Source organism: Pyrgilauda ruficollis, unplaced genomic scaffold (genome assembly GCF_017590135.1).
Source record: "Pyrgilauda ruficollis isolate IOZ18807 unplaced genomic scaffold, ASM1759013v1 scaffold40, whole genome shotgun sequence".
Lineage (NCBI taxonomy): Eukaryota > Metazoa > Chordata > Aves > Passeriformes > Passeridae > Pyrgilauda > Pyrgilauda ruficollis.
The window spans coordinates 9,034,175-9,059,801 of NW_024525490.1; the positions used below are offsets into that span (position 1 = coordinate 9,034,175).

General features: G+C 36.5%; 1 protein-coding gene across 1 annotated transcript in view; it reads left to right on the top strand.

The window, feature by feature from the left end:
* Nucleotides 1-24,426, top strand: part of ADGRB3 (adhesion G protein-coupled receptor B3) — a 439,855-nt gene extending 415,429 nt beyond the window's left edge. The window contains exons 26-30 of the mRNA XM_041477430.1: nt 1,037-1,076; nt 3,658-4,301; nt 13,914-13,949; nt 22,207-22,311; nt 24,238-24,426. Coding sequence (XP_041333364.1) covers nt 1,037-1,076; nt 3,658-4,301; nt 13,914-13,949; nt 22,207-22,311; nt 24,238-24,426 — 1,014 coding nt within the window. The remainder of the gene's footprint in view (nt 1-1,036; nt 1,077-3,657; nt 4,302-13,913; nt 13,950-22,206; nt 22,312-24,237) is intronic.
* Nucleotides 24,427-25,627: the final 1,201 nt, after the last annotated feature.

Here is a 25,627-nt window from a genome sequence, read left to right on the forward strand (position 1 = left end):
CTGATGTATTTCCCTTCATAAGGTCTTGAAAAATGTTCTCAAAGATAAGGAGAAAGTGATAGACATTCTACAGGGAGAACATATTTAGTGTGTTAAATGAAGAGATAGTGAATTTTGCTAATATTATTACATAATGGATTAAGACAACATAGTGGTCTCTTCACTTTGAACGGTTTGTCATTGACTGTAATGGGGTCAGAATCAGGCTCTAAAGACATGCAAGTCTCAGCAAGAATGCAAGGTACAGCAAGCAGATGCCCTTCAAAATGACGACTCAAAAAAAGAATTTAATGTTTGGACTTCACAAACAAGAAGGAGATCGGTTTTACTGAATATTTAGCATGGAATAAACTTCTTGTGAAAATAAAAATAAAAAGTAAATAAATTGTCTAACAGAATAAATAGTTTTGTTTAACTAGGAGAACTGTGCTTTGATTACCAACTGTTAAAATTCTTGTTCTCATGATTTTTTCATAATGAAATGAATAATAGTTGTTTTCAGGGAGTACAAAAATTTTATATGACTACAATAATAGAAAAAAATTACAGAAATTTTCATAACATCAGCACTTCATTTACACAAATTAATGAAGTTTCAAACGGGATGGACTATTTGAATTACACTTATTCATAGTAATTTGTATTGCAGGCTATTTTTCATACCTCTTTTCATAACATTACCATGAAAGTCTTCCTTAAAGAAGATCCTTTGGTGAGATGTAGAAGTTATTCTTCCATATACCTTAAAAACTATACACTGTATCATTTTATTAAAATTATATACAATACTTCCACCTATTTTATTTTATTTTTTCTGGTCGTATACTTTGAAAACCACCCAGTTATACTTTAGGAAACTTTGTAAAGCTCTGCTGTTGTAAAACAATACACTTCACCTTCTCAGCAACAAGAAACCACTTTTAACAGACTATGACCCTGTAAGTAGGACATTTTGGAAGTGCTAGTTGGCAAAAAGGAATTGTGGTTTATTTTGGAATTATTAATGGCTGTTCTGATTCACTGTTTCTTGTTACAGACTGATTTTGAGAAGGATGTAGACATTGCTTGTCGGTCAGGTAAGAACATTGGGAGGATGTTTAGCCAACAAAAAGTAGTCTTGTACAAGTTTCTCGTGAAGTGAAAATCAGAAAAATATTGGGGTTTGGCTGTTTATAGGAAATATTTATTAATTTAAACAAAAGAAAATGTGAAAAATTATGTCACCTTGTGAATACATTATTTTATTATGTTACTAAGGCCATTAACTAGAATTGAGCATTTGGAAAGTAGTCAAAGGTGTGACTGTCTATTAGAAAGCAAATAGTTGTGGCAAGAATATAATTCTTAATGCATTAAGCTTTCCTTCCCTGGTACACAAGCAAATGTGAAAACATCATTTTACGTTAACAACCAAAAAAAATAGTGTATCTTGACTGCTGTGTATATGAAGGATGCATCAATTTGCATTCATTTTAAAGAGGGTATGTTTTTTAGGACTCTAAGTGAAATCAACAATAGTTTAAGAAAATAAAGTTTTATTCCACTTTAATGAAAAAAGTTGCACGTTTTTTAAAGATATTTCAGTAGTGTGATCTTTAATCAGTTGACTGTGTTTGTTTCAGACATTGTTAAAGATAACACATTTTGAGCTATTTATTTGCCAACCTTGTTTAAATAGTGCAGTATAAAATAAATTGCTATTTAAATTCTACAGAAATTTTTCATCTAAGAGATATTTCCAAAGGACAGTTTTTCCTAGGGAAACAGTCTTGCCTAAACACCCTCAGTTTTCACTAAAAGGAAAGAGAAAGAGAGAGTGTGTCCTCTCTACGGGATGAGTCAGAGCAGAAGCCTGATTTAGCTTCTCTGCATCAGACACCTGAAGGACACTCTCACTTCACTGGCTAAATGCGGAGCCAAGAAAGCTGAAAGCTGATCTCATTAAGGTGAAGTTTGAGTTTCCACTCACCCACCTTTAAAAAACTGCCAATTGAGTTTCTTGCTATATAGACTTAGTTCTTCCCTACGGATAATTTTTAATATGCACATGTATTTTGGAGGGATCAGGATAGGGCATTGTAACACAAATGCCTGTGTGTCACCATCCAATGAAGACAAAAATCCATCATTGATCCATGCAGTTCCCATTTCTGTGATAACATGGCTCTGCAGTACAGAGGGCCTTGCCAGAGGTGTCCTAAAGGAGATTGACTCTGAATGATGTTATAAACAGGCTTTACTTGATAAGCATTTGAACTCACTTTCTGATAATGAAAAATTTAAGGATAGCTCACTGTTTGAAATAGCTGAACAAGTGTCACTGGAAACAATGAAGCAGACACTGAGTTCAGGTATTTGTGCACAATTGATTAGGAGACAAATGACTGTTTTCATAAGGGAAAAAAATGAGAGTTAGTTTAGTGTGAGGAAGGAGAGTCAGATGTCTTATGAGCTGCTTGCTGTGGAAAAAGGCAGTGAACTGACAGGCGGGTACTAGGGGATCTGGGTCATCAGAGCCCTTGGGCAACCAGAAGAGATGCCAATCTAATACCTAGATACTTGAAGCTGTCTTTCTGTCTCAGCCCATGAGCTGGGTTTTGTTGTATAAAATAGCACTGGTGTGAATGAAAATATTTTCAACCAGGACCAGAAAATTCCTGCAGCCAGCTGGAATAAGCCCAGTAATGGGCTACTTTAATTGTTTTCTACCCTTTTTCTTTCATTACAGATTTTTTATTAGAGACTTTTTTTTTTTTTTTTTTGTAAGATGAGTAATTGTGATTGAATAGATGCTTTGCTTTTGAAGCCATTCGTCAATGCTTCTGGAAATTTTGACTTTTATAACAGGATTAGTAACTTTTACATGTAAACTTCACCCCCAAAAAATTGGTGAATGTTGCTACAAGTTTGACCAGGAAGGTCTAGACCTAGAACAGAAGTGGATTATGACTCTGCTATAAAACATGTTTATAGTCCTTATAACCTTTCCAGATGCAGTAAAATATTCTTTCTGATACCAATGGAATTTCTTCCCAATGTGGTGATTCTTTTGTCACTTTTATTTAAAACATAATTTAACAGAGAAGGGTTTTTAAAAGTCAGGGAAAATGAACATTTAGGAGTTTAGGAACACATGCTCATAGTTATAATGTTATGGTAGGTCATTACAATGGATTGACAAAATGATTCTGCCTTGCAATCTGTTTGACATTTTCCAGAAGGTTGTGTGGAGTTAATAATGGCAGTAGGGATATCATAGTGTAATTTTTTGGGAAACCTTTAATGAGTTCCACATGGCAGGCTTGTGCTTAAGCTGTAAGCTTGTGCTTAAGTTCCACAGGCAATGCTTAAGCTGTAAGTCTCCTTAAATCTACAGAAGTCAGTAGGAACAAATGAAGTGGTTTTAATTCATATAAATGACTGAAGCTAGTCAGAGATCACTGTCGTTATACAGAATAAATTAAGAGAATAAAAAACCTAAAACATCAGAAAAGCTTTTCCAAAAACAATATTTATAAAATGAAAGTTAATAAGTGGAAAGAAAATAATTTAGAAGAAGCACTGGTAAAGGAAGGGCTGCTAGATAAAACCACAAGAAAAAGCAGTGTTAGGTTGATATGGTTTCATGCTGTAAGAATCCTGTTCTCTCACCCACAGTTCTGCATAAAGACATTGGACCTTGCAGAGCAGCCACTATAACAGGAACACTTTCTAGAATTTCACTAAATGATGAAGAGGAGGAAAAGGGACCAAACCCAGAAGGAATGAGCTATTCAACCTTGCCTGGAAACATCATCTCCAAAGTCATTATCCAGCAGCCAACAGGTCTCCACATGCCTATGAGTATGAGTGAACTGGCCAATCAGTGCTTGAAAAAAGACAACAGCGAGCTGCGGAGGACTGTGTATTTATGCACTGACGATAATTTGAGAGGTGCAGATATGGACATAGTCCATCCTCAAGAACGGATGATAGAGAGCGACTATATAGTCATGCCCCGGGGCTCAGTGAATACCCAGCCATCACTGAAAGATGAAAGCAAAATGAATATAGGCATGGATACCTTGCCTCATGAAAGGCTGTTGCACTACAAAGTTAATCCCGAGTTCAATATGAATCCCTCTGTAATGGACCAATTTAATATCAATTTAGACCAGCATCTTCCCACCCAGGAACATATGCAGAGTTTGCCGTTTGAGCCCCGCACAGCAGTGAAGAATTTCATTGCCTCAGAGCTGGATGACAATGCAGGATTATCAAGAAGTGAAACTGGATCCACAATATCAATGAGCTCTTTAGAGGTCAGTGGTGCATAAACAAATCGCATGCTCTGTTGTTCTAATTTTATGATAAGACAATAAATTGTGTCTTGTGTCTAAGGGGTGAAGCTAATGTTTTAATTCAGTATAAATTATTGTTTGGGATCATACACTGCTGTTCATATTTCTCTTATTATCAGAAGTGTTTATACCTAGAAAACAAGACTAAAGTTTCAGAGCCAGTCTGTATGAAACAATATAGTTCTGGAGATTTAACATTCCACACGACTGCCGAGGATTTCGTGACCTACCAGGTAAAGTCTACTGGAAAATTCTGTGTTGCTATGAGAAGAAAATCTATTCCTGCAAGACACAAGTGCTAATCATTGGCCCTACCTGCAAGCACATGCAGTTGAAAATATTTGCCATTTTATTGCTGACAATCATATCTGTCTCAGATATGATAGGTCTGATTCTGCTCACATTGGTGTAAATCTTGGATTCTTGCATCCAATAGTTCACCACTTACTGATTTAGTTTTGTTTGCATGTGCATGCAGGCATTGGTACAACTGATGTGTGCAATAGGTACAGGTGGGCTTCGTGTGGAGTATCACAGATTCCAGTCAGATTGCAAAAGAACTGAAAAGCCTTTAAACGGCTTTCAGTTATTACTACAATCTGTCTGTGGGATTTAAGCATTTTCAAAGGGAAAACTATTGAAATAAATGGTTAAGACCTAAGCATCAAATACTGTTATTCTTATTAAGCTTTTACCTGTGAAAGCCGGGAGTGAGCTGGAGTTGATTTCATACTTGGACCTCCTTAAGAAATGGGAATACCTTTCACCAGCACATCAAATGTTGTGAAACATGGCATTTTGTGGGACAGAGAAAGACAAATGAAAAAAACATGGTACTCCCTCATTCTCTAAAAGAAGTTACACATGGAGAAAAACTCTACTTTATGTGCAAACTTGAAGCCATTAGCTGTTACTGTACAGTGTTTAGACCCGTCTGTGTAAGGAAGCAGAGACTCAGCCTTATTTTTCAATTTTTGCATGCAACTGTAGCTGATACTTTATAAATGGTGGATACTTGTGGATGTTTCTTTTAAAATGGAGTTGAAGTTTTATGAAGATGAAGTTTTATGAAGAGTTTCGGCGGAAGATGAGAATTTAGATTCTTTTTAAGAGATATTTTTACAGGCTTTGAAAGTAAAATATTTTCCGTGCTGTTTATATTGTGTGTGTACTACTATAAGTTTTTACAAGACTTGATTTAACTTAAAAATTAATAGAAAATGAATTGTGTGGATCTGCAAGGAATCAAAAATTATCCGTGTTTTGGTTGTTGTTAAAGTGAATATGTATAATCATGAACAAATTTTCAAAATTATTTCTAAAAGATAGTTCAAGTGCTTGCCCTTTCAGTGCTCAGATAGATAGGCTCTTTCAAAGCAAGTCTGCATTGTTAAAGAAATTACTGCCCTCAGTTCAGGTGTATTAGTTAATAGATCTTAGGTGGTGCACAGGAGTTCTCAAATCTAATGCAACTCCAGAAGCAGAATAGCTAAAGTCACCTTACAGCAGTATCCTTTCCCACCTATCTACAATGCCATATTTCAGATCATTTTTGTCAGATATAGAGGCTTAAATCGAGTCCAGTTAATATTAGACATATGGATATGTGAGGAAGATTCATAATTCTTTGAGGAAATGGTCATATATGCCACCACCAAATCTCCACTATAAATAATTTTCTGGTGATGCCTCTTTTCTTCCATTGGCAACAAAGTTCATCTAGGCTACCTTGAAAAAAAAAAAAAAAAAAAAAAGAGCAGATGTTAGTGATAATAGTTGCTTCATCTTACACAAAATTATAGTTCCTGACACCACTGGAATATAGGGCTGAAAATTGATCAGTATAATGTAATGCTCCTTTAAAGTTTTTTTTTCTAACTGTATTTATGTCATATTTTAACTTTACCTCTAAGATGGGATGTAGACACGGAACCTCAGTCACCGTTCTGTATATCTTTTTTATGTTCAGGAGGGACTAATAAGTAGAAAATGCAGTAAAATATTACAATATAGTGAATATGTAGTCTTTTCTAGCTTGGGAAGCATACTAAGTGTAGCAGGCTGTATTTTGGTCCAGAAAGCAAGTTATGTTTGTAAACCTCATGAAACCCAGCATAATCCCATGTATTAGGAAAAAAGCACAGATATTAGGGCAGGTCAGAAATGAAAGAAACTATTTTGGCTTTTGTGTCTACCTTTGTGATTCCTGACATTACTTGATGAGGATGTGCTGCACTGAACTGAAGATAAGGATGTGCTGCACTGAACTGAAGATAGGAACATGAATAAAAATTGTATGTAGAAGAAAATCAGAGTCTCAAGCAGATCCTGATAAGCAGATCCAGCCAGAAAAACGTGATTGTGTTTTTACTATTCAGTTGTGTAAGAAGCAAGGGTTGAGGTAAAGCCCAAAATGTTATTGGCTGAAACTGACCACCTGGATTAACTTTTGTGGCTGCCTTAAACAAAGTGAAAATGGGAGGGCAAGGGATTTGTTTTTTGGAAGATTGCAAGACTTTTCAAAAGACAGGGTTTTGTCTGACATTATGGAGCAGCAAAACCTGCAGCAGGACATTCAAGGTCACACTGCCCACCTCTTTCCTGACAGAGCATGACTAGACCAGCTCTAAAGGAGAAGATCCTGAGCAGCAGAAAGCTTCCCCCTCCTATCAGCTTGTAGTCGGAACACAGCTACAATATCAGCACAAAAAACTTATATCCTGACTTCTAACTCTGAAGGGAGGATCCATCACCCCTACCATTAAATATCTAAATGCAGATATTCCCCTTCTGAAATGGAAAAAGAGCTCTTCACATTTGGCTCCCCTATAGAGTCAATTGAGACAAATAGCCATTTTTAGGCTGTTTTTGTACATCTGCTCCAGGATGAAGTAAATTACGTGCATGTGTCTCTTTTCAGATTCCATAGAGGAAGCCAGAATGAGTAGATCAAACACAAGCATCAAAAATGTTGATGTCCTAAATTTTGTCGGATGCATCCTACTGTTTTTCACAAACTTTCTTCTAAAACTTTTATATCTATTTTTCTTTTCTGACGGAAATGCTTAGATGTGGACAATTAAATGGTTTACTATGTCTGGAGGAATTTTAGTTTGCAAAAGATAGTTTGAAAATACCATAATATTTACATACAAGTATTGCCCAGATAAGTATAAGTTTAAGAATGTGCAGATTCACAATGGGCAAATTAGTGATTTTTATTTTATTTGGTATGCACCCAACAGTACTTATGTGCTAATAGGCACAGGCAGGCATATTAGCACAACACAGAGTTTCTGAGGAGGGCTAATCAAACATCTGGTTAATCTCCTGAACATTCCTTATATGCATGGATTAAAACTGGCTTTGCTACCTTGTCATCAAAGTGGCTTGTAGTATGCTCCTTCAGTTCAAAGTGTTTTGATTTTAATGAAGAGAACACTCAATACAGTCTTTTGGAATGGTTTTTGTTTTGAAAATGTACACTGAGTGTTGTGCTCATTAAAATGAAATTACTTTGAAGTGAAGTATTGCATTCCCAGACACTTAGATGCAGAGGAAAGTTAGGAGGTTTAAATGTAGAGGAAGAAGCTGATCTGGGAAACATATCTCCAGGAAAAGTAATTAATGTCTTTTTATTGGGGGGAAAAAAGTATGAAGAAGTAGATACCTGTGAAGACTTGCAGTGTTGGCTTTGTGGAAGAAGAATGAATGGTTCTTTGAAGGGAACTATGGTTGATGTAATGTGAGCAGAAATGGAAAAGAGCTGAAAGAGGACAAAGACTATAAAAATTATAAAATTAAAAGCATGCAAATGCAGGCAATAGAAACATTTTTTAAGTGGGGGAGGGTGGGGAAATGTCATGTGCTTTATAAGAACAGGAAGGAAGGACTTCACAAATTATTTGTCATGTAAAGAACTGGAATTCTCTTTCCAGACTCTTATCTTCTTTATTTTTCTCTGTCAGATTCTGCTGTGAGATTTTTATGTATTGTAAGCTGATTGTGTGACCAAAATAATCCTTCTGTATTCATTTATGAGAGCTCTTAATACATTCAAAGACAGTCAATTCTGTAGGTCCTTGGCCAAATCACTGATAGGGGACTTAAGGAAGAAAATACTGTTACAGCTGAGAAAATATAGGGATGTGTTTAAGATAGCAAGCAAAGAAAAATTAAAGATAGATAAAGATAAAGAGCAGAAAAAGACATTTAAAAAAAAGGTAGGAAATATGGCCGAAATGGAGAAAAAACAAAATTAAGATATTAGGAAGAGTGAGATAAAAACAGCAGGGAAGGAACAAGGTCTAAAATAATAATAATGAAATCCCCAAACCAGGAAAAGAGGGGAAAAAAATAAAAAGTTAAAAGAGTCAATCTCATCAATAAAGTACCAGAGCATCAAGCAGAAAAAAAAAAAGCAAAATGTTGTGAAGTCATTTTGAGTTATGACATGAGAAGTAAAACTAAAAAAGAGAACAAAAATAGAGAGATGAGCACCACAGGAATTTCTTCTTTATCATGTTTCCACATTGCATTTATTTTCAGGCGTTCTGTATCTCAGATTTCTATCCCTCCCGTTCCTCATTTCATTCTTCAATAAGCTGTGGAGATGACCCTTGCCAATTTTATGACTCTCAGTAAAATGAAGTCTAGCCCTATAACAACCCTCTCTTTCCTTCACTTGAGTGAGTAGGTCCCAGAGTCCTCTGACTTCAGAAACTGATGCAGCTTATTTTTAGGGTATCTTACAGAAGTGGGGGTAGAATCAGGCAGAGTTTATTGTAGCAACTGAAGATGTGAAAAACTGAAGTTTTATTCAGTCTTGTAAAATGCAGCATATATTGCAGACTTTATATAATCATTGCCTAATTAACAAGTGCTGCATTTTCCCTCAAAGCATTCAGAAACACAAAGCAAGTGGTCTTAATTGATTGAGTAAATAAATATGCAGGCTGCCCTATAAAAGTAGGGAGCAAGAGGCCACAGCAATTTGTCAGAATACTTTTAAAGTGAAATCTTTGAAGTTATGTTTATGCTGTGTATTGGTGTACTAAATTTGCTAGCGTGTTTTAAAGGCTTAAAATTCTCACGTTAAATTCTTTTTTTCATGAACATTTGCTGCCTTTATGTCTAGCTCATGTTATGAACTAGTAGCCAACAATCTTCTATTCAAAAACTAGAGTGTTTTTCAGTTATATATACACAAAAGGCATTTAAAATCAAAAACATCTCTCTATGTTCCACCTTTATATCTCTGAGGGCCAAATAAGAATTTTCTTTACTTTTGTTCTAGGAAAAAATCCTCCTCAGGCTAAGATCTTGTGTGTCAAATCTCATCTCAGAGCAAATTACAAACTGCTGATAATAAGACTTTATATTAATGGAAGCATGGTTATAGGCCTCTCTATAATATGGTATCTCTGGTTTCAATTATACTTTGCACAATGAAATATATCTTTAGGAGTATCTGATGTAATTAATCAGATAGTGGTGTAATGCAGAGTAGAATAAGGAGAAAAACAGACATTTGTCATTTTACAGACATGGAGAGGGATTTTATTAGTCTTTTAGTAGGAGCAGCTCTTTCCTGGTGCCAGCGGGTTAGTGTGTGCTGGTGTATGGAAATTATTCTTCGAAATTCTATTTTTGTCCCTCAGCAGAGTTTAAAGTTGTTCTGGAATTACACAGAGAAGCTATACATGATTAGCACAAAGTAAAATTGATTTAAAATAAATTACTACCACAAATCTCTTTTCACAGAGTTTTATTTTGGCTCTGGCATGAAGGGTAAGGGTTTTTTTCTACATAAAATGGGTTTTATCAATTAAGATTAAAGAGCCATAGAAATCAGAGATGGAAAAATTCTTGTCAGGTCATCTTTTCTATCAATGCAAGAACACTCTACAATATATTTCTCTAAAACATAGTCAAACTTTGCTTTCAAGGCTACAGTGAAGGGCTTTCTCAGCAATTATTGCATAGTTGCATAAATTTACTTTTTTCCCAATACCAATTCTGATTTTTTCCAGGTTTTTCCCATACCAGTTTTGTTTATCAGTGTTTATATCCTTCTAAGGTTTCGGTACAAGTTTCTTTCAGTGACAATGTTACACAAATCTGCATCACTCTTTTATCCATTCCTCCTAAAAGAACTTTTTGCTGCTACTCTCTGAAATTTCCCCAGTTTATGGGCATTATTTCGCTTCTTACAGTGTAGAGCAGCAATGCAGACATGTCACTGACAAAGAGGTCTATCACACCCTTGCCTGCTTAAATTGATCCCTTTTTTGTAGCATTGGTAATTGTACATGGATTGAAGCCTACCCATACCCCTCATTTTTTTCAGAATTATACCAGCTAACTCCCAACCACTGACTCATTGCATGGATCTTCAGGTTTTTTATACACTCCTGGGGATGCTACACACTCCCTTTATTACTGACCCCTGCATTCCCCAGCATCTGGGGCTCTTCAGCTTGGAGAACAGATGAGTGAGGAGCAAATAGGAAACTATTATTCATATCTCCTATAATATCAAATGAATGTCAAAGGGATAAACAGCATAATTTCCTTTGTCATGTTTTATGTATTTAAATTGTGGAATTCACTACCCCAGCACATTTTAGATTTCAGAATAAGCTCATCCCAAGGAAATTCTGAAACTACTGAAGACTTACAGAAAGTATTGTGGTAGAAATGTGATTTTATACTTGCCCTTCTCTATATCATTCCTGAAACACCATAGCAGAACCTGGTCAAATTCAAAATACTAAATGAGGCAAACCTAGATAGATAATATCTTTTACAGTTTTTTGTTATTTGTATTCTTTTGACATTAATACTCAAGTGAATCTCCAACTGATCCTTGGGAAAAACCCACGAACTTCTAGTGTAATTTTTGTGTTGCTAATTCTCAGTTTTGCTGGTACATAAAGGGAATAGCTTTTTGAAAGGAAACATATTGGTGTGACCAGCTCAGCAGCTTATTTGACACAAGGATATTTCCCCCCTTACTCCGTTCAATTGCCTTTTGTCAGTGTGATGTGTAGAATTAGCTAGATGGTTGATTTCTGAAAGCATTTAGGTATGTGTAGAAAACTCCATTTTCCTCAGCCAAAGGAAACATAACAAACTTCATATAAGAAGAAAAGAATATATGCAGTCACAATTAATGCAATATTTTCATGGCTGTTATATATCATGCAGAAAGTAGAACAATTGAGTAAAATTTTAGCTTCCAATTGAGACTGAAGGAAACTCCTTCATCCTTGTAAGTTTCCTAATGACTTCATGCTTCTGAATACGTTCCCCCTCTCAAAAAATAACACTGCTGTAATTTCAGGACAATGACATAGCAGCCAGGAGGACCTGATTGTGTACCTAGTGGTGTCAGTGACAATACTGCAAATAACTTTCCATGGTTCAGGATCACATTCATAACCAGCATCCTTTGGTTTTCAGAACTTGCAGAACTTTGCTGCTCCTGTGGCAGTTACACACATTTTATGTTTTATGCTCAGGCAACACTTGTGCTGTATTTCATTGTATGCAGCCATGCAAAAAAACGTGAAGCGCAAGCACAGAACAGATGTTCCTCACTATATAAGTTTAAAATAAATGTTTTTGTGATAGGTTCTTGTTGAGCCCTAGAAAAATCCTCACTGAGAACAACCTGAGGTATATGACCTATTTGGTCATAACTGATGAAAACAGCAGAATTGCAATACTTGCCTCTCTCTGACAGTAGCACAACTAAATATTTTGCAGTCTGTTAGATATGTATTTTCACCATGTAAAGAGTGATAGAGTTGTCTGGGTGCAAAACCTAATAATCCAGCTATGCCAGGAATATTTTCACTGCAGTCAAGCACACAAAGCAATATACAAATGTTTCAATTTTACAAATCAAAGTACCTAGACAACTGAACATTTTTTTTTCCTAAATTTGCTATATTTTTACTTAGGATACAATGGTATCAGGTCTGTTACGGAACTCTAACTTAAAAAAAGCTTTTTCAAACATTTTTCAGTTACTTCTGTAAATTTCACTGCATTATCTGTTTTACGTTTCTTATTTTGTAGCCACTGAGCCTTTTCAGTGGTAGATGTGGTCTATTGTACCTTAAAAGTAGATCAATCCTCATCACAAATGCATAGATTCTCTTTAAATTAGGACTTTATGATTAAAGATAGCTTATCCAAAGCTTGTTTTGTTGGTTGTTTTAAGTTAGACTGTTCTTTTATAGAGCCTCAGAACCCTTTAAGCATCAGTGTCGACAGCGTTGCAGTAATATTCCTTATATTAGTGTGGATTGGAGCATTAAAATTTTACTACAAAACCAGACAACATGTCACAAAGTGGTATAATCAAGGGCTCAGAGACCAAACATCTTCCACTTTTTACAGCTGGAAGACTTGTAAAATCTATCCTTTCAATTTCAGCAAAACAAAGCAGCTTACTAAAACCCGCAGGTTTGTTAAACCAAATAAAATCAAATTCAGAAACATTCTTCCTCTTCGCTTAGTGAGTTGGATTCTTCTTCACTGAAGAAATTAAATGCAGTGTGAAAAGATTCCTTCACAGTGACTTAAAGCCATCATACCCTATCATAAAAATTAGGGTTAAGCTTCAGCAGCAAGCCTTTTTGAGTTTGGGAGTACTTTTTTCTTCTTTAACCCTCCTTCCTGAAGATGAATGTATCTTTTTCTCATTCTCAATTTTTTTGCATTCTTTTCAGCTCTCACAACCTAGCTTGTTCTTTCTACATCTCTTTAATCTATTGCAAGCCATTTAATTTCCAACTTTAAAAGAAAAAAATATATTTTTATCCCTTCTTTATAATATTTCTGCTTCTTTTTGACATAATTTTACTTTATAATTGATTTCTTTTTGGATCTAAAAACTTCTGTGCTAAATTATTTGTAACGTCTAAGCAATCACATTCTGTTGCATTTTATACAAGTGATTACTTCACTAGTAAATCATTCTTGCTTTATATCAGATGCTTTGAATCAGATTTGTCATAAGTTTAAAACAAAGTCATCGCTTCCTCCATTCAGATTGCCATTGCAAACAAACAAGCTGAAGCTATGGCTTCGGCTTGATTTTGCTGTCATTTATTCCATTAAAATCAATGGAGTTGTACCAATGTAAGCCTGATGTAGGAAAGAATCAATTTCTGTAAACCTGTAAAAAATCTAAATCATAGATATGTATAGGTACCTGTGTAAAATTGTATCAATATGATGATAATTTTCAAATACCACAGAAAGTATAGAAATATTTTATACACCAACAGGTTCAATTGCATGCAAATAACATGCACATTATGCATCCCACTGAAATGAATTCTTGTTTACTTCAGAGAAAAAATAATGATACTGGTCTAATAAACTATGCAAAGACGCACATTACTCTTAAATTATCAAGATAAAAACCTCTATCTTCTTACAAAATACCTAATATATACCTAATAGGAAAAAAAGAATGTTATTTAGACTCATTAATATGATTTGAATAGTCCCCTTGTTAATAAAACCTCTTTCTTCTTTTTTTTTACTGCTTAATAGAGAAGAAAATCACGTTATTCGGACCTTGACTTTGAAGTAAGTTTTACTGAATTATTCCTGAATATTAAAAGTATTTTCCTAAAAGTAAATGTGAAGTGTTCATTTTAGCAGATTTTATCTTCTGGCATAGTAAATGCAATAGGGTTGTTCAATTGGTACTGTACAGAACATGATGAACAATTCATTAAAACTACTTTGGTGCAACTTGTTTGCAAAATATTCTGAGATCAGACTGTCATATTGCAATATTAACCATCATGATTTCAGTTTTTAAATTCTTTGCCTTTTCATTTTCATCTGGGTTTGGTTTTTTTGATTTTTTTTCTCTTTTTTTTTGGCTGGCTAGCTACTTACTGGAAAATAGTGACACTTTTATAGGACAGGCTAAATCACAGCAGAAGTTTGCTTTGCTCGAGATATTTTCAATAAATTCTTTTATCTTTCTTCAATACTACTTTACTGAAATATGACTTTCACATCCAAGTAGTGATTATGAATGTACCAAATTTTGAATGACGTAGTGCTGCAGGTGTCAAAGCTTATGGATCACATGGTATATAAAAAATAAAGTTCATGTAAGGTTCTTTAGGTTGTACATGCATAATTTCTGACTTAGATCCTGTCGAGTGAGAAGGTTTAGTTGTGTTCATTAATGACCATTTTGTTCTCAGTCAATACGATTAGAGATTTGTTTGAAGTTTTTTTCTCTGATTTCTACCAGAAGGAATACAGCAGTTAGTTTTCAAGGGGTTGTTCATAATTTGAGGTTTTCACATAGGTCGTCTATTCATGCATAGAAGTATTTTGATATAATACATTTTGTGTGTCTCCAAAGAAACTGAACAATTATATTTGTGTAGAACCTACAGATTGTGAGCTAAAATTTGAAAGCCTGTGATCAGCACATATCAACCATAATTCAAAAACTCCCCTGTTTGCAGTTACCCTAAATACGTTTTAGGATAAATGCATAGAAAGGAAGAAGAAATACATGAAACAATAACAAAATTCTGATGAGCAAGCAACTCTAAAATTAAATTCAATAGGAAGTTTTATAACTGTAGTGATATAAAGAATTCTCAACTTTAGTAGTTTTGTCATTGAAATGTAGAGATACTACTATGAGAGTGTTCTCTGTGGCAACACATACTAAAACATTCTTCCTGTCCCTCAGGAACATAATCCAACACCAAATAAACACCAACAACGCAGTACACATTCTGCTCTCAAGAAACTGGATTCCTCATTACATATTTTGTCTTGACTCACATGGTTTCACAGACTCACAGAATGGGTCATGTTGGAACGGACCACAGAATGGGTCATGTGGTCCAACCTCACGGCTCTAGCAGGGTCATCCTAGAGCACATGGTGCAAGATTGTGCCCAGATGATTCTTGGATAGCTCCAGTGAGAGACACTGCACCCTCTCTGGGCAGTCTGTGCCAGTGCAAAGTCACCTGCACAACAAAGACATTCTTTCTCATATTCACGTGGAACTTCCTGTGCATCAGTTTCTGCCCTTTGCCTTTTGACCTGTTCCTTGGCCCCACTGGGAAGAGCCTGGAAACCTCCTCAACACCACCTTTTAGATACTGAGGGACAGTAATAAGGTCTACTCTCAGTTGTCTGTTTTCAAGGCTGATCAGGCCCAATTCCCTCAATCTTTCCTCAAAAGATAGACGCTCCAATCCCTTGATCATCTTTGTTGCCCTCCCCTGGACCTGCTCCAGGAGCTTCATGTCCCTCTTCTACTCAGGAGCCCAGAACTGGACTCAGAATTCCAAATGTGTCCTCCCAGGGGTGAGTAGAGGGTCAGGATCACAACTCTCAACTTGCTGGCAATGCTCTTCCTAATGCACCCCAGGACACCATTGGCCTTCTTGCCCACAAGGGCACTGCTAGCTCGTGGAGAACTTATTATCCATGGCTCTTCTTCTATGTTGTCCATGGACACCCAGGTTCCTCTCTGCAGAGCTGCTTTCCAGCAGGTCAGCGCCCAGCCTGTCCTGGAGCAGGGGATTATTCTTCTCCAGGTGCAGGATCCTGCACTTTCCTCTGTTGAGTTTCTGACAGTTCTCTGCCCACTTCTCCAACATGTACTGGTCCTTCTGAAGGGCTGCACAGACATCTGGGGTATCAGCCACTCCTCCCAGCTGTGTGTTGTTGTTTATTTACACCTTTTTCTTAACTTTTTTGCAATATTGATGTTCCATGGCCTAGTATTTTTAGAATTACTATTAAAGTGCAGGAAAATACATTTTTGTAAAAAGGAAAGGATGGGGCCACTGCGAGTGAGTGATCAGCAATACTGTGCCAGTTGCTACTGTGTTTTACAAGTATTGATACAGACTAACCCCATCTCATCCCCCAGCTTTATTATTTTTCTAATTAAGTCTGTGGACTTTTCTGTATCCTTACACATAGCATGGCTGTCTAAGGTAAAATAAAATAAAAAAAAACCCAAAAAAATATTGAGATAATGTGTGGCCAAAATGCTGCTATTTGGATACCCCAAAGCAGCTTGACTGCAAAATTGAATACAGTCTGGAGGTAAGATCAAGCCAAAGGGATTGAACATACTACTTAAATGTTTAACACTTTCTCTGCTTTGTCTGTGACTAGTGCCAGTTGGCACTCTCTGAGACAATGCCCTTCCATATTTCTGAGGATTCCAAATCATAAAATGGCATGGGTGTGGTTCTGAAGATAACAAATGTTAAGTATGCAGTGTGGACAAGGGTGGGACAAGTTTGGCTACCTCTGTCCTTTTCCTTTTAACACTCTCTCTGCAGTCTTTACATCCTCAACCTTTCACACATGTCTGCATATACATTCAAGACAAATACTCCAGCTATGTCTGTCTTAATAAATTAGACATTTGAGGGAATATTCCTTGGTGCCAAAAATGACAGCTTTTAAATGGATTTGTTTTTAGAAAAACCTTCACTATTTTCATCTGGACCACCCTTGTCTCTCCAAGAAGTTCTTGAGTGTCATTAAAGAACTCAATTCAATCTGGGTGCCATTCACAATAGACAATTTGCTTTTAGAGTAAGAGAATTGAACACAGTTTAGTATTCATGGAGACCATTCCATGTTAGATGTTGCCAAAGAATAGTCTTGGACATGTTTGACTTATTACTCTATATTTACTCATTATTTCACACTTTAAAAAAAAAAGATTTTTCTTGTGGCTTCCAATGGAACATTCACCTTAATATAAATAATTTGAAAGGAAAACAATATAAATACATTAAAAAATATGAGAAAGGCCATTTTTCCCCAAGAAACACAGAAGAAACACAAAACCAGCTGCTATGCAATGTGAGCACAACTAGACTAAGACTATATAACATCACAAGATACTCTCTGTTATCCTCAATACATGCAGAAATATGAATGTAGTTTTAAGGGCCTTTGCAATGGATTATAAATAATGAAAGTTCTGTGTCTGTGTGGGTTCTGTTATAGAACATGTGTTTCAGTCAAAAGAAAGGGAGAGAGAAAAGGATGGCATCAAAACTGGCATGCACTTACCATAGATCTCAAGGTGGTTAGAGAGGGGGGTATCAAAACTGGGCACCGGTATCTTGTTTTCCCTTTTTAAATAGCTTGCCTTTATATTCTTAAATTATCCTTCCATGTAGGGAAAAAAAAAAAAAGTGTAACAAACAGGGCTTAGTCTGTCAGCAGGAAGTATTTCTGCTACACAATATACTGTCCACAGTTAGATTTTGTAAAACAGTGACTAATCTAGTTGAACTTTGAAGTTTGTTAAATGAGCAGTCAACATAAAGCAACTTTACAGCTCTTTTCTTGCTATTAATAAAGACAAGTTTGGACTCATTCATGCAGTCTGATGTCCAAAACATGAGCAAAATTATTGGTCTGGACATTTTGGATCCTCGCTGTCACAAGCTGTGCTAACCCCAGCTAAGTGCCCTCCAACTCCTGTCATTTTTTCTCTACCGCTGGACAGGTAGCTTTTTCATTAATTCTCAGCACTAACAGTTAGCTGTCATATCAAATAAAATTCATTCTAATTATGTTGAACAGAAATACAGATGCTGTAGAAATTCCCAGGAGGGCTTTATAATAGGTGAATGCTGGCAGTTACAAAAACATACAGGAGAGCTAAAGTAGAGTACTACTGTCATGCATTTTAGGATTCAAGATCACAATTACCTTTACATTCTATGAGAAACTTTGACTTTTGGATTTTGCCAGTCACCCCACTCTCATTTCTATCAGCCATTCATTGGATCTACTCTGTTAACAATATTTATGCCAGATAATTCAGGAAATGCCTTATTACCCTGATCGCCAGGATTTGACTCATCTCTTGCTCTGAGGGAGAGCAAGGATACACAGAACAAGTGTGAATACTAGACTGTCTTCTTTCCACAGATCAGTAGACTTGCACCAACAATAATGCTAAATTGATCACTGGTTGCTGGAGCTGCATTCTTTCAGAATTTCATCTGCCATAGCTATTTATTGTAATACTACTATAACTCACAAAAGTTTAAAATCACTCTCTTACTAACCTGAACACATATCTTTAAGGCTAAGGTAAAAAAAAAAAAGCATGCAGGTAAAAATTATTTCCTGTTCCTAAGTTTGGCAACTGATCATACCTATAACATCTTGAAACAACAGCATGTTTCCATCAGAGGGCTAGGAAGGCATTCCCCCATCTGTTCTTTCAACTTGGCTGCTTTGTACAAGGTTTGAGAAGGAACATTTTTAACTGCAACAATGTAGAAAATCTCCAAGGCAAATTAAATTACCAGCTAATGGTGATGATGATGATGATGATGATGATGATGATGATATTGTTATTTATGAGACTGACCACAGATCATAGAATCACTGAATAGCTTAGGTTGAAAGGGGCCTTAAAAGTCATCTAGAGCCAAGCCCAAGCCATTGGCAGGAACACCTCCTCCTAGACCAGGCTGAGCCTCATCCAACCAGGCTTTTAACACTTTCAGTAATAGGGCATCTACAGCTTCCCTGGCTACCTGTTCCAGTGTCTCATCACCTTCATCATAAAAGTCTTTTTCTATATCTAATCTAAACCTACCCTCTTTCAGCTTAAAGCCATCACCACTTGTCCTGTCTCTATATGTTCTTGTAAAAAGTCCCTCTCCAGCTTTCTTGCAGGCCCTTCTTACGTCCTGCAAGACTGCTGTACAATCTCCCCGAGGCCTTCTCATCTCTGTTAGAGATGAACAGCCCCAACTCTCTCTCTCTGAATTCATAGGAGAGGTCCTCCAGCCCTCTGATCATCCTTGTCACCCTCCACTGCACTCACTCCAACATGGACCTTATGCTGGCAACCCCAAAGCTGAATACAGTACTGCAGGTGGGGTGTCCTTAAATATTCATGAGTATATTTGTCTTCAGTTAGAGTTGATCTAAAGTCCTATCATAAATAAAAAAGGGAGCTGGTAACAGAGTTATGTTCTAAGTCCTCCTCATCTTGCTGACAGCCGTCCACACTCTGAATCCTTTTCTGTGAGTAAGTGATCTTCAGAGTAAGGCATAGACTCTTCAAAACACACACTCTATCTGACTTAAGAGTGGGGGTAGAAATGTGGAAGGGGTGTCAATTCAGCTTGACCCCCTTTAGGGTGTGGGGCACAAGACTTACAGAACCTTCAGGAGGCACCACAAGAAGATGTGTGTCTGCAGCCTGGTGGCTGACTCTGTGCTTCTGGCAGGGATGCAGCATCAATGGGCAACTGCACAGCTGCACCTAAAGAAAAAAGGGCAGCACAAGTTCACTTTCTATCTTTTTCAGATCCTGATGCTACTACAGTCATCCTAGTATTAGTGGTCAAGATCTACAGCTTTGTATTGTTGCATCTTAGTATTTCTAAGATTAATGAAGGGTTGTTGTCCACACTGCCCATTTAATAGAGAAAACAGAATAACATGCTACAAATACTTTGCAGGTTGTTTTCTCATAAAAAAGAAAGTTACCCAACCAAGCATATTTTCTCTAAAGGAGATAAGATGGTGCTTTCTAACAAAAAAATTTTTAAAAGTATAGAAATTGAGAGTTAAAGTTCGAAATTTAAGTTGCTGCACCTTCAGTTCAGATTGTTCTTTATAAGCAATAGGGAGGGAGTGGGCGTCAGTGGGTAGGAATTATGGAATGGAAGCCAGGAAAACACAAAGTAACCAAAAGATCCATGGGTACATGTTCATACCAGTCATGCTGCTATTAAGAATAAAATGTAAAGATTTTTGTTTCTGGCAGACTTCCCGGTGCAAGTATTTTATTTCTCCTCCCACCTGCTTCTCCTCAGGAATAATGTAATGAACTGAGTAAGACATTTGCATTATTCATGTTTGCTATTTAATGACATCTTGGGTCCATGATTAAGGAAAAGATATAAGAAAGTAGCATTCTCTATATTCCCAGCTTTCTACTAAAAAGTTTCCAAATGGAGATACTTGTTTCACAGCCTTATGTTATTTCCTGCTTTTTAGAGCTAGTGTTTTAACCCACCAAAACTGTTTTATTCCCATGACCATATCTCCTTCTTTAAACCAATAATAATATTTGAGGTAGAACATTTTTTTTAAAAATTTTATGTATATGAAAATTGCTGTATAATCCTGTCTACCATGGCAGCAATATCTGAAAAGAATCCCTAGGAAGTCACTTCAGTAAATAGCTATGTCTAGTTAAATTACCTTTTGCAAGGAGTTTATTACCAAATGCTGCAAAAGGTTTTCCCTTATTCACCCCACAACTCAGGTTAATAGGTCTTTAATTGCTGATGTCTCATGTCTCTTTGTGAGACATATTGCCAAACTCCTTTCCTCAGAAGTTAACAACTTCTCAAGCTATTGTGTGGCAGTATTAAGGTTAGTAAAGGTATTAGAGCATAGCAGTAGAAATTCCTGGCCAAAAGAGCAGCCACGTTTCAAGAAATCTCTAAAGACATGATGCAAATGAAAGATAAAATTGGCAATGATAAAGGAATATTGAGAGTCAGCTGTTGCCACTCCATTTTAAAAGGTACTAACCTAGGTTTGGCAGGGGTGTTACTTGATGGAAAGGGTCACACTCAGGCACCACATACATAAGTTTTCAGGGTTTCACTCACAACTCCAGGGAAAATCAGGCTTGACACAAAATCAGGACTTGCACAAAGGCCTGTGTCCTGCACCTCGTCTGTCAGCATCCCTGGCTGTAATTCAACTTCAAGCAGTTACAAAGCTTAAGAAAAGCAAAGCCAAGCCCATCCACCATTGTTGGACTGAGGTGGAGCATCCTCAGACCCTCCCATCCCCAGACCATCCAGACCACAGAACCATGAGAATGGTCAAACAGTAAGCAGCCTTCAGCTTGTCTCCAGAGGCTGCTCTGAATCCATAACTGAGCATGAATTCCTTTGGAAACAGCTCTGATGAGCATAGATTACAATCCAGGCTTGAAAACAGGCTTCACTCTCCAAGCAGCTGCCCAGCTGCACATGGCTGAGGCGTGTGCACTGAGGTGTGCATTGTGGGGGCTCTTTGGGGTCACCCCTCTTTGGGGTCACCCACCTCCCACAGGAATGCCATATAATGAGTTTCTGTGGGAGAGTGCCCTCAGCATGGGCTAGAGGGAGGGCAGTCTCCAATTTCTTGGTCCATGAAATAAGAAAGCAAGTAAAATTGAAAAAATGTGCCTACTTTTCTTAATATGAATGCAATTTCAGCTGCATTTTATGATTATTTGAATGACAAGAAAATGTCTAATTAAAAAGACATAACATTTGGGGGTTTTCCATTTTGAGCCAAGATTTCGGAGTTCAGCATTCTCATGAAAATTATTCCAACAGGGACCATTAAAAAGTGCTGTTGCTTTCCTATAGAAATTAAAATTTAAGCACCCATGCTGAAAACAGAAGTTCTAGAAAATATTCTTGATATGCAAGAGAAATATTTTTCAGAGCAATTGCCATTAATTTCAAGATACTTCCAAGCTAACATTAGTGACCCCTAATTTCAGCAACTCAGTAAACATAGGGTTAAATCAATCTCTTGTAGACAGGAGGAGCATTAAACACAGCAGAGAGAATGGCCAGGGCAATTCACTTCCATTGGTCAAATCCACAGGGAAAAGATGGCCCTGCCAAATTCAATTTACTTTATTATATTGAAAAAAGTAATGCTTCTCTTAAAAAAAAAAAAAAAAAAAAAAAAGCCAAACAAAAACGCAAAACGCAAAGCAAAACATAACAACCAGATTCAATTATATATATAAGCAAGTATATTCCATTTTGCAGAAGGTCATGCATACAAGAAAGAGGCATATGGAATTGTTTCAAGAGTTAAATCAGAAATTTCAGACTCTGGACAGATTTCGGGATGTACCAAAATCAGGCAGTATGGTAAGTGTCCTTCTATTATATTTAAAATATGGTGGATCCTAAACAACAGTGAAACAAGAGCCTTTTGATTCCAGTACATTTCCCAAGAAGTCCTCACCTTTAGGTACCTCAGAAATGAGAACCAAAGCTATTTTCAGTAATCCAACCTATGATGAGACTCATTACATTCTACAATTAGAACATAACTAACTCACTAACATCATTATAGATGACAAGTAATTGAACTGTAGGGAATGCATTTCAAATCTGTATGCTGTATCTGTGCCTGCTGTGTCTAAGGGCCTTTATACAGAGAAAGCAGCTCACTGATATCATTTGACCAATAAGGCTTTTCCTCTAGCTAGGCAAGGAGATAATAAATTAGATACTACAAACAAGTCCAGATGGGTTTACCTGTATGTGCAATTGTCCAGAAAGCACACAAGATCTCTGTAATGCCATGTCTTTTCCAAAATAGATTTATAAATATTTACCATGGGAAAAGCAAAAATTAAATCATCCTGGGTTGAGGCTGCTATCATCATAATTCAAATTTATACACACACACTCATACACACATGCTTAACATTCTGACTACATCTGATAATGAGGGCAAGGAAGTAGTTGATTCTACCTAATTAAAACAGCTAATTTAGTCTGACATATTTTTATCAGTAATATTTTGATTAGTAATAATTTTTATATAATTTTATAATGTGAAACTTGTATATTAAATGGAACTGAGCTAGAATCATTGTATTCTATAACTTTTTCAGAAGAGCTGCTTTCAGACATGAAGAAGAGGTATTAAGCAGATGTGAGGCCAATGGATTTACATCTTTTACATCATCTTAATCCAGCAGAAATTTAGCCCTGATTCTTTGATGAACCTTTATCTGTCATATGTGTTATTTTGTATCAAGTGCTCACTCACTCCCCCTTTTGAGATCAGCTGACATATAACGTTTTCATTTGTCTCCCTACTTGAGATTTGCTATTCACATAAAGCTTGAATTAATTCAAAATCTCAAAGGGAATCTCAGTGGAAGAGTTGTGTTTACGCTGCTTCACATTGGTCCTGTGCTTTTAAAAGGTCTGGTAATAAAAGCTGCCTAGAGGAATGGTCTGTTTGTGAGACAGTCAGAGAGTGATCCAGGCACCTAAATATAGGCATCTCAGGCTATTTTAGACAGAGGTCTTGGTTTACAGCACAGTACAGGCAGCGATGATTCAGGGCTCAAAGGAGATGTGCACCTCTCATGAAAGACAGTTGGAGATTAAGCAGAAAGTCCAAAGGCATCTTAGACGGTGCAAAAATATTGGATTTTAGCAGCTGAATCCCATGCATCATGTTACAGCAGAAATCTCTAATTAAATTGGTCCATAAAGTCTTTTACCTTATAAAACATAGCCTTAAAAAATAAAAAGTCATTCAGTGGAAAATAATCACCTTTCAGTCTGTTAATTCTAATATATGTGAGCTCATCCACCTGCAAGGCAAGGTGGCTCTCACAGCATTTTCAAGGTTTCTGTCATTCTGCCATGCACCTGCCACAATTTAAAATCCAGCTGGCAGTCTCTGTTTCAAACCACTCCATATTTCAAGCAACAGTCTCTTCTCTGTTACCTTCCTTTCTCTTCTCCCACTTTTCTCCCACTCTTAGAAAGATGTCTATTGGTACTGGATCTCTCAGCCCATTCCTCACACATTGGTTCTTGTGAAAGAAAGGGCTTAGCTGGCAGCTCAGGTGAGGAGCCTGCCAAAGTGTTGATTGTTCACAGAGAAAGAGTCGCAGCGGTGCCGAGCACCCGCCAGCCTGGCTCCCTGCAAAGCCATTTCCCCTCTCCAGCTTCTGTGTCTCATGAGAGCACGTCAGCAATCAGCCTTATAAATGGAAACTGCATTATTTCATCCTTGATTTTAATTCTTCTTTCTTTGGTCTTCAGGAGAACTCAGGACCGAGCAAGGCTCCATGGGACAGTTTCAAAACCACAGGTGACTACCAACACTATACAACGATAAATGTATTAGACACAGAGGCAAAAGATGCTTTAGAACTCAGACCAGCAGAATGGGAGAAGTGTCTGAACTTGCCTTTAGATGTGCAAGAAGGTGACTTTCAAACAGAAGTTTAACAAAAACGAACTGAACAAAACAGAAACAAAGTAAAAATAATTCATTGCACTGACAATAAAAAGACTTTGGGAATCCTGACGATCCTGACACTCCTGTCTGAACATTGCAACTCCTTTATGTCAGGCTCTTCCTGTGCCAAATGTCAGTGGTTTTTTTCGTACAGTTTATTCCCACTAGTGCAGCTAGTGGAGAACCAGGTGTACAATTCTTACCATCGTGTGTTGTAAGTACCCGTGGAATGGATTTGTAAGGTAATCTTTATAGATAAACCTCAAGCAACGATTCATGTTGTAACAGCTTCATTTGGTTTAGTTTTCAAAAAACTTCACCATGAAGCACAATGTATATATTTATGCAGTTTTTAAAGTTTATAACAGTCTGTTTGGCCATTACTACACTTTTTACTTTATAATATAAAAGCAAAGTTTTTGTCATTAAATGAATGTCTGTTGAGCTACATTCTTCATTGCTTTAAATGCAATAAAGTAATAATCTCACTTTTATATGAATAATATATTTCACATCTTTATTATTGCAGTTTTCTCTGGAAAGCTCAGAATAGCTTTCTCTGCTGCAGCTGTGTATAAAATATTTAAAATGTTGTATGGTGTAAATAAACCTTTGTCTACATATAAGTTTCCTAGTGCATTTTATTCCATATTGTTTCTCTTAAATTTGAATATTTATACAATTTTCTACAAAACACAAGTATTGAATATGTATTTGCAGTTCCAATAGCATGTTGTATGTAGCTTCTGCAAAAAGTTTCTAAATCATGTTAGTAGGCTTCTAGCCATTCTGCATTTTCTTAGGGGATTTTTCCCAACAATGTACAATATAAATTGGACTTGTCAGAATACTATTACAATTCTTCTGTTCTATAAGAATTTTTGTCTAGTTGTAGAAGAGAAATAATGGTAAATAAGTTAAGTTTCAATGCTCAGCACCCAAAGGAAATGCTAACTTCAAATCATTATATCTTGTGCATGGTGTTCTTGCTGTATAACAAAAAATGATCTCAAGATAAAAAAAAGTTCCTAAGTATTTTAAATTAAAAAAAAAAAAAAACAAAAAAAAGAACCAAACCCATAAAGACGGAGTCAGTTTCATCATAAATCACAAGCAGAATATGATTATTCTTTGTATTGAAAAGAATAATCCTTTTCCATGCATATAATCAAAACCAGATCTTCAAAAATC